We start from the raw sequence: 14198 nt of genomic DNA, 5'->3' as shown, positions 1-14198 counted from the left end.
ATGATAAGATCTAAAGTATTCACTGCCGTACACTTGGTGACTGTTTTCCAAGTATACAGGAAAACGTATAGACAAAAAACTGTGTTGTGATTTGTTAATGTCTCATTCAGTTTCATGTGAAATTTGAAAACCAAGCAAAACAGCTGCTGATTTCAAAATTACCTGTCCTTAATTCGTAATTTTATCTGTAAAATAAAGTCATTCTTCCATGTTAGGTAGGACCGTTGGGATCTTCTGGTATCACTTATTTTAAAAGAGGCACAATAATTATGTTGTTGAATTATTACACTCCTTTATAAAATATGTACTTATGTTTTTAAAAGGTTCGTATGTTTAATTCAGATTCACATTTTTTACAGTGTGTCTTACAAGATTCCTTTTGTATTGCAGTCCAAAGGAACAGAGGTGGTGGATGCTTTACAGTATTTGTGTTCAAATGATGTGGACATTTCTATTGGTGGCATTATTCACACTGGGATGCAGAATCAACGTGGAGGCTATGAAAATGATTGCAGCTTAGCAAGACTGGCCGAGAATCAGTAAGTGGACCACAAAATCCCACACCAAAGAAAAACTGTGCCCTAGGCTTTTAAACAATTAGCTAGGTTGAAATAAATTCACTGAATGCGAATAACTTTGTGTCAGCCGATTTATGTACAGATGGTATACCTGTTTCTGACATTTGAAAATTTGTGCCGGGCTAGGACTCAGACCAGGATTTCCCATTTATCATGAGCCTTGCCATTAGGCTATCAGTGCATGCCTCCTGGACTGATCCAGACTTCTGTATGTCGTATTGTCTGCATCTTTGTACCGTAGTCTCTTAGTTGTTACTCACATTCAGTGAATTTATTTCAGTCTAATTTCAAATGGCTGTCAGTCATCATCAGTGTAAAAAAAAGCATTTTTTGTAACAAATGTATTTACTAGGATATATAGGGTCATGTACAGGTATTGTGTAGACAATAAAATTTTTTTGATTAAAACGGAGGATGGTAATCTGCTCAGACTTCCATTCATTCTCAGTGGCAGAAAAGTTCTTTGTGATATTTCTCTTTGAGTAACAAACAGCTACAGAATTATTTCCACAGAGATTTTCAAGATATAAATTCAATAAGGCTTCATGGGGAAAAACTGCTTTTAAAAAACTGAAAAGAAAATATTAGGGAAGAACTGCTTTTGCTGTTTAATTTTGTGTTTTGGTAGTTGTTTAAGCAGTCATTTTACTGAAATAGAATGTTTGTCATTGACTGTAATGCTCTTCTTTTCATGTCCTATAACCCTTCCCCTTCTCTCATTTCTCCTGAAATTTGTCTATGTCCTTATGCGACACAGACATGTGAATTATGTATTCACATCTTACTAAGAAAGTGTTAATGGTGGAAGCTGCTGCAATTGCTACAAATTAAATTTACAATCTTGACCACATGTGAAAAAATTGAAACAAAGTTGTCTTTGATTTGTGCAGTGGGATATTAGACAGTGGTTATATTAAAAATAACTTGTTAATTAACACAATGAATGTAAGTTTAAAGACGCAATGCTTATAACAAAAGAATTGTTTTGCCATGTAAGTATGCATTTTATTTTCATTGGGTTCCAGTCACAAGAATTTAAAAATATGTATATACTTTTAAATTTGTAGTTACATGATGATTGCTCCGACAATCCAACAAACTAGATGCAAGTCTTGGATAAAACGACACCTGCCCTCTGACGGTTCTGTTATGATGTCTGATGTTACATCAATGTACACTGCAATCTGTATAATGGGACCTTTCACCAAACAACTGCTTTCTCTACTAACAGATTCTGATCTAAACCCTAAGTCATTCCCCTTCTTCACATTCAAGGTAAGTGCACATTACATTGTAGTTATGCAGTACAGATCTTAGTTTTAAAGAAAGGTTATTTGGCATTTCGTAAGTTGCATTCCATTTCCATTAGCCACATGTGTGGTGCCTAAAGGAGGACTGATCACCGTATTCTTCCTAAAAATGAGAATACAGATTGAAACACAGTTAATTGGAATTATGCATTTACTCCTAGGAAAAGAAAAAGAAGTAATATTTTGAAGAATGTTGGCAAAACTTGATTACATTACATTCATTGCTATATTTAAATTTTCTGGTCAGGTCTCATATCATTAGATGGTTAAACGAAAGCAAAAAATTTAACTTTACATTTAGTGATATTCTCATAGAGAATGTTCAATGTCATCTTGTGTTATACAGTCTTAATTTGGAAATAGAAGTTAGTGGTATTTTTTATGTTTTCAAATCTGGTGATAAAAAAACAACCAGTAACTCAAACTTTTCTGCATAAATGCTAAAGTTATGCATATGCTGTGTGCTATCAGAGCACTGATTTATTAAAGCTGACTTGTAAATCAGGTACTAAGACAGAATTTTTTTTGTGTATGTTAGGAAAATATAGCTAACTCAAATGAATTCTTCTGTGGATACAATATTTTTACTTTTTGGTAGATTGTAAGCCACAATGACCATTTGTATTGAGTTGAAAGTATAAGTTGCATGGGTTTGAACCTAGATCCTTGTCATTTGTGCACAGTGCACCACCAACTGTGCTTTTCAAGCATGCTTCACACATAAAATCAAAGCTTCCAGTTTCACTGCCTCACACATAAAATCAAAGCTTGAAGTTGCCACTATTTTCTGAACTTGGTGACTTATTTGTTTAATACTCTTTCAGTTGCTTCTGTGTGCAAGGGATGCGTATTTTTATGCCCTCCATGTGGGAGGCAGTACAACAGTCAAATGATGGTGTTTGTATGATCCTCCTGTGCGAATGATTTCTTAAATGTGAAACTTAAAACTTCTGCTTTGTTCTTGCTTTCTTCTAGTGCCATCTCAGACTAGTCAGTGAGTGACTGGACAGAAGCCTTTGACCAAAGGGACCAGGGCATCAATATTGGTCTAATTACTGGGCATAGAGAGGCATTTAAGCAGTTATTTTTCTGTGCTCCATATGTGATTGATATTAGAAGAAAACCTAATATGTGTTACAGTGCTAAACATCCCTGTGATGCATTCCACAGTAGTTTGCAGTGCGTGTTTGTAGATGTAGATGAGCTATGGTTATCTCCTAATAATGCAACATAGGTGGAAATGAAAAACTTTACTGAATTGTTTTTATTGATAATGGCTGTTTCAATTTCAAAGAATATGCTTGTTCATTGTTCATTAATTAGCATCTTTCCCCACAGGAACTTGATGTTGGGCTGGCAAATGGTATTCGAGCAATGAACTTGACACATACTGGAGAACTTGGTTATGTGCTTTACATACCAAATGAGGTAATGTATATTAGTTATTCATGACTCATAGAGAAGGTTGTCTAAAGTGGTCTGGATAAATATGATATAACTCATTCCTCACCATGTGTTGATTAGTAGAAAAAACATATTAAACAAATAAATTCTCTTTGGGAGGATTATTATAATTGTTCATGCTATTCTTCTTTTAGCTTTTAACATTTACTAAATACTGCCTTCAATAACACCAAGACTCATGAGTATCTCAAGCAAATGATATTAAACCAGTAAATATGTAAACAATTGTGACCACTGTCTAATTTTTGTTTTTATTTTAAGTTTCTTTTCTTTTTATTAACACTGTACTGTTTGTATTATTTTTCAACAGTATGCTCTTCATGTTTATACAAGACTGATGGAAGTTGGTAAAGAATTTGGAATAAAACATGCTGGATATTATGCAATGAGAGCTATCCGAGTAGAAAGATTTTATGCATTTTGGGGGCAAGATCTGGACACAACTACAACTCCACTAGAATGTGGTCGCTCTTGGCGTGTTAAGTTTAATGTGAGTTTTTTATTTTGCTTGTCTTCTGAATCTGCATTTCTTGTTCATATCCAGTTGCATATATGCAAAAAGCACACTCAAATCTACTTCAAAAGTTAGGCTACACCGTGAAAAGTATCAAGCCTTGAGTATGGTACTGACACCAATTTTGTTTTGATTCAAGTTAGAAATGTTAGTCAGGTGATTGTACTGGAGTTATAATTTAAAGCTTATAATCAATTTTTTCTAATTAACAGAAAGACCTGGATTTCATAGGCCGAGATGCTCTTTTAAAACAAAGAGAAGAAGGAGTAAAGCGAATGTATGTGCAGTTGCTCCTGCAAGACCATGACCATGAAGTTGATTACTGGCCTTGGGGAGGGGAGCCAATTCTTAGGAATGGTCGCTATGTCGGTGCAACTACAACTACAGGTTATGGCTTTACCTTCAAGAAACAGGTCAGTATGATACACAGCGATCATCCAGAAAGTGATTTCTGAATGCACCTGTATTCTGTGCAAAATCAAAGTAATTTTCTCAGCTCATATATTGTTTTATACTGAAATTTACATGACCAGCTTATACTGATGTTTTGTACCTTGCACACAAATATAAAACTTCTGCACAGTCAAACACCAGGAGGATAAGTCATGTGAAAGAGAGAAGGTACCAAAGTCCACTTTTGTAGTGCTAGTGGCTAACAGAGGATCAATGCTTCCAAAAATGATCTCCAGTGCTTAAAGAAAAATGTCCAGAGCATTTTACAATATTCAGATGGCCCTGAGACTTACCAGATGCTCATTCTTTGGGTCAGCTTTACTCATCAGGCACTTTAAGTGAATGTTGATGAAATACAGGAACTAACAGAGTATAATTTGTCATGTATTCATCCGTTAACCACTTAACTTAATAGAGTAGGATATTTAAATACATATTTCGATAGTTACAGATAAACAACAAGATATCCTGCAATATAGTACTAAATGCTTTATCTAAAAACTACTTAGGACAGGTAGTTCAGAAGTGCACTAATGATGGAAATATAATATTAGATCTAATGACAACAAATACACCTGACCCCTTACCAAACTTTAGAGGGTAACTAAAATGAACAAAGGTTTACATGGCCTGTAAACTAGACAGAGATAGGAATGTGAATAATTTAGCTTTGGGCAGGACCATGTAGATAAACTTCGCCTCAAGTTTAAAAGACTAGTTAATCAAGCCTCTGACAACTTCTGTAGCAGAGTATAGCTGCAAAGACTTCTACAAAATGTGAAGAAATTCTTTCCATGTGGTAAGACTGACAGTGGAACCAAAGTTAATGTCCAGACATTCATGGATACACAGGAACCAAAATTCAGAGTAGGAAATGTGTTGTTATGCCTCTTTTGCCCTATAGTTGTCTTTCTATTATTTTAAAGTATTGTGCCTCCTATTAAGCAGAAAGTCACACATTTGCAAACCATCTCTCACACAGTTTTCTTTGTGTACTTGTGTGTGCAAATTTATGAGTAATGACAGAGACACAGTACTCTACAACCACAACAAAACTATAGGGCAATAGAAACTTACCAACACAAACACAGTCATCACATGCAGTAATAATGTAAACACCCAAAGCTCTTAAAAATGGGAGTAGACTCCTGAAACGCATCATACTAAGTGTGAAAAAACATAAGTGGTGCAGTATGTTGTCATTTAAATACACTCCTGGAAATGGAAAAAAGAACACATTGACACCGATGTGTCAGACCCACCATACTTGCTACGGACACTGCGAGAGGGCTGTACAAGCAATGATCACACGCACGGCACAGCGGACACACCATGAACCGCGGTGTTGGCCGTCGAATGGCGCTAGCTACGCAGCATTTGTGCACCGCCGCCGTCAGTGTCAGCCAGTTTGCCGTGGCATACGGAGCTCCATCGCAGTCTTTAACACTGGTAGCATGCCGCGACAGCGTGGACGTGAACCGTATGTGCAGTTGACGGACTTTGAGCGAGGGCGTATAGTGGGCATGCGGGAGGCCGGGTGGACGTACCGCCGAATTGCTAAACACGTGGGGCGTGAGGTCTCCACAGTACATCGATGTTGTCGCCAGTGGTCGGTGGAAGGTGCACGTGCCCGTCGACCTGGGACCGGACCGCAGCGACGCACGGATGCACGCCAAGACCGTAGGATCCTACGCAGTGCCGTAGGGGACCGCACCGCCACTTCCCAGCAAATTAGGGACACTGTTGCTCCTGGGGTATCGGCGAGGACCATTCGCAACCGTCTCCATGAAGCTGGGCTACGGTCCCGCACACCGTTAGGCCGTCTTCCGCTCACGCCCCAACATCGTGCAGCCCGCCTCCAGTGGTGTCGCGACAGGCGTGAATGGAGGGACGAATGGAGACGTGTCGTCTTCAGCGATGAGAGTCGCTTCTGCCTTGGTGCCAATGATGGTCGTATGCGTGTTTGGCGCCGTGCAGGTGAGCGCCACAATCAGGACTGCATACGACCGAGGCACACAGGGCCAACACCCGGCATCATGGTGTGGGGAGCGATCTCCTACACTGGCCGTACACCACTGGTGATCGTCCAGGGGACACTGAATAGTGCACGGTACATCCAAACCGTCATCGAACCCATCGTTCTACCATTCCTAGACCGGCAAGGGAACTTGCTGTTCCAACAGGACAATGCACGTCCGCATGTATCCCGTGCCACCCAACGTGCTCTAGAAGGTGTAAGTCAACTACCCTGGCCAGCAAGATCTCCGGATCTGTCCCCCATTGAGCATGTTTGGGACTGGATGAAGCGTCGTCTCACGCGGTCTGCACGTCCAGCACGAACGCTGGTCCAACTGAGGTGCCAGGTGGAAATGGCATGGCAAGCCGTTCCACAGGACTACATCCAGCATCTCTACGATCGTCTCCATGGGAGAATAGCAGCCTGCATTGCTGCGAAAGGTGGATATACACTGTACTAGTGCCGACATTGTGCATGCTCTGTTGCCTGTGTCTATGTGCCTGTGGTTCTGTCAGTGTGATCATGTGATTTATCTGACCCCAGGAATGTGTCAATAAAGTTTCCCCTTCCTGGGACAATGAATTCACGGTGTTCTTATTTCAATTTCCAGGAGTGTAATTAAATGCAAATATTGAACTTTTCAAACATTCTTTTAAAAAGAAAGATCCAACAGTATCAACTCAGTTTAATTCTTGCACCACTGCAAATCTGAGTAATACAGATATTAGGAAGTGAGCCACAAAACTACCATTCAGTATCGTTGACATCCCTCTGTTGTAGAATCTTAGAAAATAATCTTGAGTTCAAACGTAATGAGGTGTCTCGGAGAAACTGACCTCCTCTCTGCCAACCAGCATGGAGTCTGTAAACAACATATTGCAAAACCCAAATTGCACTTTTTTTATATCCATGAATCAAGCAAATACACACAGGGCTTCTTGACCTCTAAAAAATTTGTCTTTGTACCACACCAACACTTATTAATGAAAGTACCATCATAGGGAGTATCAAGCAAAATTTGTGACTGTATTGAGGATTTCTTGATAGGGAGGATGCAGCATGTTAACTTGGATGGCATGTTAACTTGGATGGATAGTCATTGACAGATGTAGGAACTTCAGGAATGCTCCTGGGAACTGTGTTGGGATGCTCCTCTAATGTTCTATATGAAATTAATAGCGACTTAATACTTTTTGCAGATGATACAGTTAGCTTTAGTTAAATATTAACCAAAAAATATAGAGAAATGTATAACTATGCACTTCACAAAATGCAAAACCATAGTTTCCTACAAATACAATATCAGTGTGTTGCAGCTGGAATTGGTCAGTTCATTCAAATACATACAGAGGTGGACAAAAATAGGGGAACATATGAGAAACACATGCTTGAACATAAATGCAGATGCTAGCCAAGTCTGCAGGCTGCATTTGACCATGAACGGCACTTGTGTAATGTTCTCAACATGTTGCATGTGTCAATCATGGTCAGAAAAGAGTTCTGTGTAGATGTGTGTCCTCTATGTCAGAGCTAAGTGAATTTGAGCATGGGCAAATTGTTGGTGTTCGTATGGTGGGTGTTTTCATAACTGAGGGAGCTGAAGTGTTTCACGTTTCAACAGGTGCCATATCAAGGATTTCTATCACATACAAGGAAAGGGGGGGACATAATCCATAAGTCATAACATGGACGAATGTGGGTGTGTGTGTTTCGGGATCATTACAGATGATCATTGAAAAAGATTGTAAAGAAACAGAAGAGGGCAAAGGCTGCAAAAGTAATTATAGAATTGAATGTCGCACTCGTGAACTGTGTCAGCATCAAAACAACATGAAACAAGCTGCATAAGGTGGGAATCGCAGGGCAAGTTAGAATTCCAAAATCACACGTTGGTAATGCAAATTACTGTGTCAGGAAAACATGGTGTTGAAGCCTAAAAGCTGGACTATGGAGCAATGGAAGAAAGTCTTTCATTCGAACGAGTCTTGTTTCAGACTTTTCCAACTTCTGGAGCTGGCAGCCCAGGAGTGAAATATAGTGGGTGTTTAGTGATGATTTGGGCAGCCATATTGTAGTATTTGTGGTGTGCAGTTAGGACTGCAGTATTTTACAAATCGTGGGCAAGACTACAACAAAACCAATTACTTATTATTAGTGTAACATGAGGTGTCATTTGATCACTGCCTCTCCTGGCTAAAGATAGTTATCCTGTTAAAGAAATCTCCACCTAGGAACGTGTACCAATGTTGTCTGTCATGCAGTGTAAATGGCACACAATTTTTTCACAAGTGTGATCTCACACAATTTAGCGAACTATTATTCAAGATGGAAACACTTTTCCTTAAACAAAATGAACTATTTTTACACAGAATACCACATGCGCACATCGCTAATGCATTCCCTCCTGTCAAAAAATATTTCCTAAAAGTTCTTACAAAATAATCAGGGTTTATACATTATTAGAGAACAATTTTGTCACATAAAATGGTGTTTGGACCATATTTAAAGATTATTCATAATCTAAGTTGAATTTATGATTTCTGAGACGGTTCTGGGCCACCAATACACAATTATTATTGCGAAAATTGGCCATCAAGATTCATGTGTCCTTAGTAGTTTGATTTAAAACTGCCGGTGCAATATTTCACTAAGATGGTGGCTAATATAAGACAATCATTTATCGAATCTGGTTCAGGCATTGTTTGACTCTCAACAAATAACATATATTAAATCTTTTCTATACCGTAACTACATGCATTAACATTTAAAAGTATTTCTCCATGTTAATCACTCATTATTCAGCATTTTACCAATAATCCGTGCTGTAGATCAATAGTGCTAGAGTGGGCGTCATGTAACTTGGCGGGTGAGGACTGGATGCGCAGTAGCATGGAAGTCATGTGGTCTGCCGACCAATAGGAGTCAGTCAGCCATAGTGAGCACCTGACTTAATGTTGTTCTGTGCGGAGCAAGTTTACAGCTGGTTTTAGCATTGTGTGCGGTGGTTTTTCAGAAGTTACTGCAGGGCATTGTAGTAATATGAATGGTGACAGCAAATCTCACCCAGTATTACACAGGCAGGCTGGAGAAATAATATTTCGTGTGTATGAGGTCTATAGATGGGAGCTGGAAGCGGCAGCCACAGCTGACAAAAAAGCGTTGCCCCCAAGAACGAACAGCTGAGGTGTGTTGTATTGGTTTGAGAACTGTAGAACAGATTGCCAGTGAAGCCAAAACATCTACTGAAGAGAACGAATCACCTATTTTTAAATCACCTGGTAAGTTGCTGAAATCGAAATAAATTCGTAAGTGAGCTTGACGATTTCAGCAAGAATGTGTTACAGCGCACAAACTATTCAACATGTATAGCCAAGGTGAATATCCTACAGCAGATAAATTATATTCCTACATGAAACAGGCCAAATGTTTCAAAGGCAGAAATACTATCATGCTCAGAATATTAAGGGAGATGGGCTTTAAATACAGAAAGAATAATGACGGAAGAAAACTGCTCTTAGAGAGAAGTGACACTGTAGTAGCAAGAACTGCGTTCTTGAGAGAAATGCACGAGATAAAACAACCCAGAAAATCATGCATTTATATTATCTCAATGAAACGTATGTTCACCAGAACCATTCAAGACCAATGTGCTGGAAAACAAGTGACGATGTTGGTGGCCTGAAGGTTCCTGTGGGAAAAGGGAGACACCTTATTGTGCTTCACGCCGGTTCTGCAGAGACAGGCTTCATACCAGAGAGTAAATTAATATTTAAAGCATCGAAGATGAAGGAATCAGATGACTATGACTCTGAAATGACCTATGCTGTCTTCAAGCGGTGGTTTGTGCAACAGCTACTTCCATACATGGCAGAGAATTCTGGTATTGTCATGGACAACGCAAATGTGCACTCTGTACAGGTGAATAAGGCTCCTACTTCAAATACCAGGAAGGATGAAATAATTTTATGGTTACTGTCTAATGGAATTCCTCACACAGTGTCACAGACCAGGGCAGAGTTACTCATGCTCGTAAACGCATATAAGACTAAATACTGCACTTACGAGATAGATGAACTGGCAAGACAGCATCATCAGCGAGTAATCAGGTTACCACCATATCACTGCCACTACAATCCTATTGAGCTGGTACGGACGCAAGTTAAAGCCCACATCTCAGAAAGAAACAGCACCTTCTGAACTGCTGACGTGGCAAGACTCATACATGAAGCAGTGGACAACGTAAACATATATGCATGGGCAAACTGCGTCAGACATTCGGAAACACTCCAGGAAGAAGATTTTAAAAAGGAAATCGACAGAGACTCTGTGACGGAGCTTTTCATAATTAATCTTCACAATTCAGATTCATCTTTATCAGATAGCGAAGATGAAGACAGATTTTTTGGGTTATCTGTGACAGTATTGCAATGCTGTGGTAAGCATTTAAACATATGTCATAAGCCTACGTTATGTAACTTGAGTCTAGGTTTGCCTGGCCGGTAAAGTAATTATAAAAAGATATTAGCTTCTTATGCAATTTCGATGTGGGCTTTGTTTAAAGCTTGTCTTCAGTGATTAAACTAGTCGATTTTCTTATTGAATTATCTATCAAAATTTGTAAAATTTTGATCGTATTTATGCTAGTCGAACTGTTGACTTCATTTTAGGAAAAGTAATTGTTCTTGCTTTCCCGAAAATTAGTCCCAACAAACAGCATGTGGAAACTTGTTTTATATTATGTATGACAATAACTATGTACAATAGACACAATATCAACAACTATAAGTTATTTGTTGTAAGTGAGGTGTCTAGAAACAGAAAATGCCTTTGATTTTTTTTAATAACGATTTTTAATGTACGACAGACTCTTTTTATATTTTCTGAAATATGATTCTTTCAGCTATGTACCGAAAAGATGCTCTACATGTAGACTGCCTCAGGCATTTGCTTAGGTCACGTAAAAAAACTGGCATGTAAAAATTTCACATGTTTGACTATTTCCTCTGCAATCCAAATAAATAATTTGACTACAGATGCCAAGCCATCACAGGGTGAACATATTCTCTGGGCTCAAAAGGGAGACAGAAATACTCCTTTACGTGCTGTGATTTTTCCCAGTACTCACACGTATTGCAAAACATTTTATGTGTATTATAAAAATCGTTTGAGTATCAGTAGGTATACATTTTTTCACGAGGTTTCTTCTACTTTTCAAATTTTATTTTTCAAACAGCACAAGAAGATTGTATTTTCTGAGTTAGAATAGGGAAGATAAATACATGCACAGCAGTTTTTTCAAATTAGTCAACATGGTATTCTTGTGTTGATCGACAGACACAATAAACAATGCAAGTCTGTCTATTATTGTTACCAATGTTTGTAGCTTTCTTATTTTTACACATTTTATACAACTCCATATTTTAAAGGCAAACGATTCGATGACAATGCCTTTTTCACAAAGACGTATAGATATTATTGCGTTTGTCACCTTTCCTGAATGCACGCGTACTTCAATGTGTGGTGGCCAGTAGCTGACAGTCGAATGGAGCGGTAACGTATAGTGTAGCTACACTGCCGCTGCTGGCAGCTGGCTCCCACCACTCCACTGCGCAGAATTCCCCCACCACCCACAAAGATACGTGATGTCCGCTCTAATGGATGCGCTCCATTGTAGCTGAACAGAAAACTTAACATTTATATAGGACGACTATCATATTAAAATAAAAATTCAAACACACACATTGATCTCAATGACACAGAAACTGTACTTTTGAAACATTACTTAACAACATAATACAGTCTTTTACTGATCTCAGTGCTACAAGACCTCAATCACATCTGATCATTACAACAGTTCGAACAAGAATTATTCTAGAAGAATCATAGATAACAAAAGATGAAGATTTCCATTATCTTATGAGTATTGTCTTGAGATATAGGTTTCACAGAAAATTAAATAATTATTTAATATTGTTTTAGTATTGATGAAGTCCTTTTTTATTAAGATCATGAGAATGTTTGCTCAAATTCCATGTACAATGCTGTCGTTCTGAATAAAATATAGTCGTAGATATTACATATTCCATGGGCCCTATGGTTACTTTCAAGGGCACTTTGTTACAAAGGATAATGTAACCATTTTGGCTGATCAGCTACATCCCATGATTCAATGTTTGTTCTCCAATGGTGATGCGGTGTTCCGAGATGAGAAGGCCCTTATTCACATACCTTGCATCAACCAGGACTGGTTTTGTGAGCACGAGGATTGATTATTGCATCTCCCCTGAGCATCAGAGTCTCCAGATCTCAATATTATTGAGCATCTGTGGTCTATTTTGGAGAGAAGAATTTGTGACTGCTATCGATCTCCATTATTTTTACGTGAATTTGCCACTGTTTTGGAGGGAGAATGGTATAAGATTAACTTGAAAACCATACAGGACCTTATTTATCCATACTGAGATGATTGGAAGCTGTTTTGAATGTCCATGGTTTTCCTGCACCGTATGAGGTGCGATTTTAGTGTTTCCTTGGTTTTTGTCCACCCCTGTAGGTGTGATAGTTTGTGTGGGTAAGAACTGGAATTATCACATAGGTCCCATCAAAGGTAAAACAGATAGTAAAATTATTTCCTTGATAGGATACTGAAAAAATGCAGTTTGTTTACAAAGTAGACTGCTTACAAAATACTCATGTGACCCATCGTAGAACTCATGAGTGTGGAACCCAACCTGACTAACGGGGGATATTGATTGTTTACAAAGAAGGGCAATACAAATGGTCACAGGTTTGTTTGACTCATGGAAGAACATCACAGAAATGCAAAAAATCTGAACTGGCTGATGCATGAAAATGGAAGTCCATCATCCCACTATAGCCCAAAGTCCCAAGTGAGTGGATAAAGCCTAGGTGACTCTATTAGTTAAGAAGGGTAAAAGAACAGATCCACATAATTACAGACCAGTATCTTTAACATCGGTTTGCTGCAGTATTCTTGAACACATTCTGAGTCTGAGTGAAATAAATTTCCTTGAGATGAGTCCCTATTCATTAATGGTAGTAAAATCAAGAAAGTAACCAAATTTAAGTATCTAGGATCTGTGATAAACTCGAAACTTGATTGTGATGTGGTAATTTAGATTCACTGTGACATTGCCAAAGAAATGTTCCGAAAGCTATGAAATGTGTTGAAATTCACAGACATGCTGCTCCATCTGAGAATATGGGTGGTACAATGTTATATTATCCTTGTCCCACTCTATGGAGTTGAAACTTGGTCAATTAAAGCAGCTTCTGTAAAGAGATTAGAAGCAACAGAAATGTGGTTCTTGCGCTGATTACTAAAAATACCATGACTTGAGAAAGTGAGCAATGCTGAAGCACTGCGTAGAGTCGGAGTGGATAGAGAACTAATGGGGACAATTAAAAGAAGAAACACAACTTACCTGGGGCACATTATGAGAGGAAAGAAATATGAACTTCTGCAATTAATTCTAGAAGGCAGAATAGAAGGAAAACACCCACCACGTAGAAGGAAGCGGTCACAGTCACGGAATATCAAGACATGGACTGGCATCAACAATCAACAACTTTGAAGAGCTGGTTCAAGAAGCAAGGAAACGCCACCTGTGAGCAGCTGACGCGTTACAAGTGTATGGCACCAAGAAGAAGAAGAGACAGAAAAGCCTCCACCTATAAATCAACAGGCATTTAAGAGAGTGTTGCTTGTGCAAAACTCAGCTTGCCCTTTTCTCACTGATATCCTGTGAACCATGGATGAAGGGCGAGAGGCAGATTCCGTATTTCTAGATTTCCAGAAAGCATTTGACACAATGCCCTACTGTAGACTGTTGATGATGATA

General features: G+C 38.7%; 1 protein-coding gene across 2 annotated transcripts in view; it reads left to right on the top strand.

Annotated features, from left to right (window-relative positions):
- LOC126480852 (pyruvate dehydrogenase phosphatase regulatory subunit, mitochondrial) overlaps positions 1-14198 on the top strand; it is an 85290-nt gene that overhangs the window by 66843 nt on the left and 4249 nt on the right. For both annotated transcript variants that reach the window (XM_050104214.1, XM_050104216.1), the window contains 5 exons: positions 391-539; positions 1646-1853; positions 3227-3316; positions 3663-3842; positions 4079-4279. In XM_050104214.1, the coding sequence (XP_049960171.1) occupies positions 391-539; positions 1646-1853; positions 3227-3316; positions 3663-3842; positions 4079-4279 (828 nt within the window). The remainder of the gene's footprint in view (positions 1-390; positions 540-1645; positions 1854-3226; positions 3317-3662; positions 3843-4078; positions 4280-14198) is intronic.

This window comes from Schistocerca serialis, chromosome 5 (genome assembly GCF_023864345.2).
Source record: "Schistocerca serialis cubense isolate TAMUIC-IGC-003099 chromosome 5, iqSchSeri2.2, whole genome shotgun sequence".
NCBI classification, from domain to species: domain Eukaryota; kingdom Metazoa; phylum Arthropoda; class Insecta; order Orthoptera; family Acrididae; genus Schistocerca; species Schistocerca serialis.
The sequence above is the reverse complement of the archived record's forward strand: the minus strand, read 5'-3'. Positions and strand labels throughout refer to the sequence as shown.